Source organism: Hydra vulgaris, chromosome 13 (assembly GCF_038396675.1).
Source record: "Hydra vulgaris chromosome 13, alternate assembly HydraT2T_AEP".
Taxonomy (NCBI): Eukaryota; Metazoa; Cnidaria; class Hydrozoa; order Anthoathecata; family Hydridae; genus Hydra; species Hydra vulgaris.
Window position 1 is genome coordinate 45661579 of NC_088932.1, and position 8594 is coordinate 45670172.

Consider the following 8594-nt stretch of genomic DNA (forward strand, 5'->3'; position numbering starts at 1 on the left):
TTTCTATTTCGCTTTTTTGCAATTTTTGTTTCAAATTTAAGCTCAAAATTTTTAAATCCGCTTTTTTTAAGAGCATCTTCATACACGCGTTTGGAAGAGTTAAAAATATTTTCATTAGAGGAGTTTTGATTAAGTCTATTGTTAATTGAAATGGGAATTTGTTTAAAGACTTGAGGGGGATGATTCGAATTTATATTAATATACGATAATTCATCATCAGGTTTTTTATAAGGCCTATAAGAATTTTCTGAGAGGTTAAATGTGACATCAAGAAAATTCACAATTTTTAAACTAATGTTTATCTCAATTTGGAAGCCGATGTTTTTGAAAATTTCTATAATATTTTTTCTGACTTTGTCAAGTTGAGGCCCTGATTTTTTTTTGCATCATTATTAAGCCATCATCGCGGTTCAAGCCTAATTGATTAAAATGAACTATTTTAGCTAGGGAATTTAAAATATATAAGCCTACAATCTCGCAAATTTCTGCTCCGTCGTAACTTCCAATTGTTACATCAAAGCATTCGTGCGTGGTTTTTTTCCACGTCTCATTATTAAAATAGAGTAAAGTTTTTCTACAATGTTTAATTAGACGAATAGTGTCGTCTGTAATTTCAGTGTGGGTGTTTCCAAATTCTATTGTTTTATCTAAAATTTCTGCTGTAATTGAGGGGTAAAAATCATTAATATCAAATTGTATAAACGTGCATTATTTTATTTTTATTATATATTTTAGAAAACCAATTTATAACATCAGTGGTGTTTTTCCACTGTTGCAAATTTAATTTTTTCCGAATAATATTATTTACTTTATCTAACTTAATTTTACTAACGTGCCCTAGTTCACTTTTTGAAGGTACTAGTAGCCTACAAGGGAGTTTATTTTCAAAATTTGGTTTATGATCTTTTAGTGTTATAAACGCTTGCGCTAGTGTGACTGATTCAATTCAAATTCCAGCATCTAAATTAATTGTTTTAGCAATGTTTTGGCCTTCTAAATTAATTGAATTTTCTAAGTTTTTCGGGGCTTTTGCGTAGTTATTAGAAATATTATCGCGCAGTAAATTGTGGTGATTATCGGGGGCAATTTGGTATATGTTGCTTGTTTTATCAGCAAAAACAAAAATATTAGGGTTTGATTTTATATTATTAATGTCTAACTTGAGTTCCTTTTGAAAATCATTGTCAATGTTTCGAAATTTTATTGTTTTAATCAAATGTAATAAATCGTTTTCAAAGTTTTCTAGGTTAGGAATAAATGGTGGGGCGTTTTTTGTTTTGAATCCGAAATTTTCTTTTTGGTTATTTTCAATTATAGGACTTTTTTTGTTTTCAGATTCTAAGAAAAAATGGGCTTTCCAACGAATTCTTTTAATAAAGTGTTCTATTTTTTCTATATTTTCTATATATATATATCTATGGTTGACTCGTATTTTATGTACGTAAACAAAAAAGTAAAAAGCGAAACTTTTTCATCGCGTAATAAAAAGTAATTAGAAGTTCTTTTGTTTTTGGAATATTTTTAAACAAAAGAGTTTGCATGATTTTTAACTTGGAAGTACTCAAAAAAATGGATTTTAAACATATTTTAACAATTGTTGCATAATTATGCATTAATTATGCGTTTTCTTTTAAATATATATATATATATATATATATATATATATATATATATATATATATATATATATATATATATATATATATATATATATATATATATATATATATATATATATATATATATATATATCATTGTTGTAGCAGTGTTGTTTATTTATGTAGGTGATGGAGTTTATTAAAGCCAGCATCATTCGAATCCTTCCCTCTATAGATGCAACTTTATTAGAGCAACTAGCAAGGAGTTTAGAGCTGGATGTTGGAATGGAGACTGAAGCAGATCTTTATTTGGTTACATTAGAAGACTTGTTTGGGCTAAAGTCAATACAAAAACAAAAACTAATTCAATCGTAGTTATCAAATAACATATGTAGGTGGTCAAAATTTCTTTTTAAAATTGTATCAAGTTTAGTTTTTATAAAATAATGTTATATACTGTGTAATATCCTACTGTTACACAACTATACTAAGTAAAAATATAATTATGTATATATTACTTAGTATACATACTTGTATGATGGATTTCTTTCTTTCATCATTGACATTGAAATTTTTAGGCAGTAGTTTTTATGATTTAAAAGGGAAGTAAATATTTTAAAATTGAAGAAAAATAAGTTATTATGTTCAATGATTCTGTCATAATTTTTTTGTTATGTGTTTCATTTCATTGATGAAAAAATCCCTGGTTCATGCCAAGTTTAAGCAGATTAAATTATTTTTTTTACTATTAAATTATTATTATAATTAAAATTATTAGTGATTATTGTGACTGTTTCATTACAGCTGATTCCAACATGTTGACACCAGCATTGATGACTTTGTCATCACCATGTGTACTCATTCCTTCTACTGAAACTATAGCAACAGAAATAAAATCTTCTGGTAAGTGGAAAGTAATAGAAAAGAAAACAATTGAAAAACTAGAAACAGGTGAACGTCTTTGTACAACAGAAAAAACTACGATGGTGCGGATTGTATTGAATGAAGTTAGAATAGTTTGTCAAAAGCTGTTGAAGAAACACTAGGATATTATTGCATCCACAATTGTTTTAAAATATCCAGAAGCATTGAAGGATGAATACAATGGTATTTTAATAGATAGTGGTCATGACAGTCTGACATTACAATTAATAAATCAATATGATTATCTCCAACGCCCACATCGCGCTTTGTTAGAAGTAGATTTTGAAGTAGAAAAAACATTTGCTCAAAAAGATGAAACTTTCCTCTATGAAAGAAAGCGAGAGAAAAAAAAGAAAACGTTTGTCTCAATTGGGAATGTGAAGGACTACTAAACTCACAGTCTACTCAGCTGAAAAGTTGATTGCAGCGAAGTGCTATAAATGGGAAAATAATGCTGCTACCAGAATTGATGCAACAGTTTTCAGAGTAATTCTTGATGCTGTTTATCTCAATTCCATATACTTACATCAAATTAGTTACTGAAGTGTTTTTTTAATAATTTTATTTTATTCGGACAGGTTACTTGTACTTGCATAACTTGTATAACTTCTTATATTATTGAATAAATATAATAACTAAATTATATGTTTAGGTGAGCAGATTACTGAATCACTTTGATGTGTTGATGTGTTGATGTTAAAAATCACTGAAAAATTAACAACTTCATTAGCTGACCAAAAATTAGCAGCATTTTTATTCAGTTGTGAATCTAAAAATGAACACATAAAAATATGCAATCAATGGATGAGGCAAAAATTGCAACTGCTTCTGATCTTCCTGTGATTCCTGGCTTAATGACTGCATTAGTCATTCTTTTTGATGAAAAGTTGCATAGTCTTTTTATGTTGATGGATGTATGTATAAACAGTGGATTTGTTTATAATTTTTCATAGCATTATTGATATCACAGTTAGTAAATTCCAAGAGATTTATGACACACAACCATATTCCATATGGAATGAAAATTCATAAATTAATTGCATAAAATTGAGCTAGTGGCTGTGATATTACATTTATGTAATATCACAGCCACAATTTAAAGAGTGTGTTTATTTATGTAAAACAGTAAACAACTTTTGATTTTGCATTTAAATTAAATTAAATTAGTAAAAGCAATTTCTGATTTTGTTTTTAGTTTGAATTAAATAAATTTCCATTTATATACTAGATGATTGTTTAACTTTAAAATGTTTCTATAGAAAACCACTGCCATGTCTGAAGTTCCATGTGGTCAGCTTCTTACTCCTCATTTGTGTGTATTTGGTATGTATCAGTTGTTATACCATATAGAGAGTATACTCTATATATGTATATGTATACACTATAGTGAATATTGTTTATATAGAGAGAGTGTATATATATATATATATATATATATATATATATATATATATATATATATATATATATATATATATATACTCTCTATAGTGAATATTGTTTATATATATATATATATATATATATATATATATATATATATATATATATATATATATATATATATATATATATATATATATATATATATATGTATATATATATATATAAAATAGTTTATAGGTTTACTTTAAGATGATGTTTTTTTTACTGTTTTAAGAAAAAAAGTCTTTTATTTTGTGCATCCATTATATTAAGGAGATGCATTGCTGACAGCAAAATTGTTTGCTCTGCTTGTAGATGGTATTGTTATAGTAGAAAATATTTCAAATTTTACAAAAGCATTTTGTTGTTTGTTCACTGCTTACTACGTATTCAACATTCCTTATCCTAATCAAGTATCGACAACCTTAGAATTTTACCAGTGCTAATTATTAAAATTTTAATCATGTATTTTTCTTATTTGTATGTTTTTTTTATTTTAATAGTTTTTAATATATATATATATAATGTGTAATATTTGTTTTAATTTTGTTTAATATTTTGCGTACTCTCGAGTCTCAAATACAAGGGAATAAACGGGTGGGTGGGAATTTTAGTCCAGATCTTATAAAGGGGGGGGGGGGGGATTAATAATACGGAGGTAGGAATATTTTTTCAAATCTAATAAATAGGCTTTGAGGAAAGGCTGCTCCTCCATTGCTTGGAGCAGTTACAGCAACTTCATCTGTCTTGACTTGGTTTAGATATATTTTCCCAAGTTTTATGGCTTTTGTTAAGGTAAGATTATAATGCTTAATTACTTTAAGGTCCGAATAAAACTCTCTCACTCTTTCTTAGTTTTGAGATATAAACTATTTCCCACCCACCCTAATTTGAGATTTGTGTGAGTGGGCAAAATATCCAAAAATTAATAAATGGTGGGGAACGTTTATTAAGGACTCGAGCATACTGATGTTTAGCAACTTTAATTTCAATTAAAAATTCATATAATTTTATATTCACATTATTTTATCTTTTCAAGATAAAATAATATGAATATAAAAAGTATTTGAAATTGAAATTTATAAGTTCTGTTTCATTATTTTTAGTGTTTATTTTTTTGGAATCAATCCTGAAAAGGGATCGAAATCACGATGCACGAAGAAAGCGACGACAGTGAATAAAACTGTATTAAAAACAATGCAGAAATTAGCTCGCTTCATTTAAAGTTAAATTTCATGGCTATGTATTTTGGTTAAATATATTAATTATAAAAATACTAACACAACCTTATTATATATATATATATATATATATATATATATATATATATATATATATATATATATATATATATATATATATATATATATATATATTAGGGTGTCCCAAAAAACAACATTTTTGAAAAATATATGCAGAGACCCCGTTAATGTGTTCTATCCAATACAAAAACACTAGATTTAAAATTTTTTTGAATAAAAAATATTTAAAGGGGTCCCTCAAGACCCTCGAATATTTTATGGGTCCCTAATATTTTCAAAAAAATTTTTTTTAAAAGTATATCAACCTGGTACTCAAATGAAGCAAAATTATATAAAAATTTCAAAAATAATATTTATATATATATATATAATATATATATATATATATATATATATATATATATAAATATAATATAAATATAATATAAAATATATATATATATATATATTTGATAGGTTGTGTAAATACATATAATTATATATGGTTTTTTTATTTTATTTTAGATTTTATGTTTCATAGATTGTATACACATGAATATATTTTTATTGACTAATAAATAGACACACTGTTAGATAAATTTGTCATTATTGTTTTGATCTTACTCGTTCAATACGATCTTACTATTGCTGCTTTATATTATAAATAGGGATAAGCCTGAGATTTTTGTAAAACAATTTCCGCTAAAGTGCGCAATCCAAAGGGATTGTAGAAATTCACGGTATTATACCGTTACTCATAAACTCCTGTACTATACCGTTATTTTACGGTACAGAAACGGAATAGATTCACGGTAGAATACGGGAATTGAAATATAAATTCACGGTATTCTACCGTAAATGTTTTCCGTTTCTGTACCGTGAAATCACGGTATAGTACTGGCGTTTATGGGTCACGGTATAATACCGTGAATTTCACGGTAAAGTTTTACAGTGCACTAAACAGTCAACAGTACTTAGATGGAATTAGGCTACATAGTGAATGTCATATTTGGAAATTGAATGTCATACTCAGGAATATCAAGATATTCCTGGTATTCCAAGAAAATTTTTTAATACAGTTAAGTAAAAATGTTCATTTTTTTGTGCTTATTTTTTATTAAGTTTAGTTAAACTTTACAGTTTGATCCAATTATTCGATTTTAACTAAAATGGACCAAACTTACTGATAGACCACTGTTTCTGGGATGAGAAGTTTCCACCATCTTGTACCCTCTTTTTTCTCAACAATAAAGATGAAAAGAGTATCTGATGGTGATGATTTTGCTCTAACATTTGACTTCCTCGATAAATAAAAAAATGAAGCTATTTTTGTTTATTGAAGAGGTATATATAAAAAAGAAGATGTAACTCTATTTGAATAGCTTTTATCTTTTCAGTGAAAGTTTAAACTTTGCTGGTGAAATATTAGTAAATTTACTAATATTTCACCTTATTTAATTTTTATTTAAACAAACTCTTTAAGTAATATAAATTTTATCTTTTGTAATTTTTTTATTTTTTTTATTTTTCTTTTTGAGTTGCTTTTTTAAATAAATAAAGAAATTATATTTTCAATGGATTGTAATGTAAATTATATTTTGATAAATAATTTCAAAATTAGAGTATGTAAGTTATGCAGAGCAATATATTTGTTTTTTCTCTCAGAGACATAAACTTTTCTAAGACCTTTTATATCACAATAAAAGTCAGGCAACTCTAGAAGTAGTGAAGCATAACCAATGGTATTACCATAGGTTACGTTTGACTCATTTTTGGTGTTACCTGACTTTTATTGTGTAATAAGAGGATTATAATATTGGGAAAACAAAAAAAAAAAAATTTTCTAAGACATCTTATTTCACAATGAAAGTCAGGCATCAATAAAAGTTGCTAGATTTTTGTTGTAAAATAAAAGGTCCTCAAAAAGTTTAGGCCTATAAAAGAAAAAAAAATTTGACTGATGATATTTTGAAATTAAAAAATCGTTATCAGATAATTATGACTGGGTTGTTTACTTCTTATCTTTGAATTTAGCACTTTCAAACAAGTTCAGGTATCAATATTTAGTCATATTGAATGTTTATTTCAATCATATTGAATATTTTTAGAACTTCTATTGGAGGAATATGATATTCCTCTAATAGAAGTTCTAGTAATTATATTTAAGTTTTAGTAGTTTAAACTTCAAAACGGCATATCTTTATTACGCTTCAAGAGACCAAAACCATCTTTTTACTAAGATAGCTAAAGATCTCCTAAGACTACTTTATTTGGAAAAAAATTTAAATTCATGAGACTTCGGAAACTCTAGAAGATAGTGAAAGCGCAACCTAAGGCAACCAGTGATATATTGGTAGCGGGTCGTTAAAGCGAAAAGTTTTAAAGCGAAAAGACGTTAAAGCGAATTTTTCTTTGTTCCTTTTTTTTTAATAATATAGCGTGGTTTTTATCTTTGTTTTTTAAAACGTCGCAGATAAACAACCTTAATCAGTAAATAAATGTACATTTTGTCAACAATTTTATATTATTAATTTTACTACTTTAGGTATTTTAAAATATATAAAAAATTCATATTTTGTTAAAAAAATTTTCTATTAGTTACATTTTGCTATTAAAAACCAATGACTTTTTTGCTTAAACATTTTTCGCTTCAACGACCCTGAACCGATATATTATATAAACTTTATAAACTTATATAAACCATAGTCATAAGAAATAGGTAGTCTGGTCACTTGCGGTATTCCTTTGATCAGCTCTTTATTAGCAATTTTTTAGTGTCCAGTCCGCCGCACAGTGGGCCAGTAGGTGGACAAAATGGGAAAAATTTTAGTTGTCTAATCTTGAAAACCTATTTAATTTTAGTATCTACATATATTAGGAGAAATCTATTGATAATTTATTTATATTAAATCCCTTAGTTACCAGGACTCTAAGCATTTGAATATTGAGATAAAATAAAAAAAAAAAAAAATTATAAATAAGTAATTAACGGTGACATCAACGTTGTGTTATATTTCAATTACATCTACGTTTTTGAAACAAAAAATTAGTACATGATATTCTAGAGTATTTAGAGATAAGAAAAACCAATGTGTGAAATAAATTTGTTATAGCATGTTATCTCAGTTATACTTTGAAAATCACAGATTAAAAAAAAAAATTTCTTAAAAAACTTATTTTTTGCCGCACAATAACTAATAATTACCACAATTTGCCATGTGTTGTCTTATATTTATTTGAGCTATATGATGCTTCAATCGAGTTTTAATTGATTGCTCGTCCCCTTAAATCCCCGTTCAGATTTTATGTATGTTTTAACTTGGTTGCTATGGTACTAAATTTTGCATAGCAACAACTCATTTTTACATTAACGTTGTTTTAACAGTATTTTACTTGCGCTAAATAC

The 8594-nt window shown here is 26.3% G+C and overlaps 1 protein-coding gene across 2 annotated transcripts; it reads left to right on the forward strand.

The window, feature by feature from the left end:
- Positions 1-1773: 1773 nt before the first annotated feature.
- Positions 1774-5227, forward strand: LOC136089366 (uncharacterized). Of its 2 annotated transcripts, XM_065815335.1 has the most exons (6): positions 1774-1989; positions 2403-3008; positions 3175-3436; positions 3782-3845; positions 4221-4412; positions 5054-5227. In XM_065815335.1, the coding sequence occupies exons 3-5, from the start codon at positions 3314-3316 to the stop codon at positions 4391-4393; spliced, it is 360 nt and encodes a 119-aa protein (XP_065671407.1). In that variant the 5' UTR covers positions 1774-1989; positions 2403-3008; positions 3175-3313; the 3' UTR covers positions 4394-4412; positions 5054-5227. The 2 variants fall into 2 exon arrangements, with proteins under 2 accessions (XP_065671407.1, XP_065671408.1); XM_065815336.1 differs by lacking the exon at positions 4221-4412.
- Positions 5228-8594: the final 3367 nt, after the last annotated feature.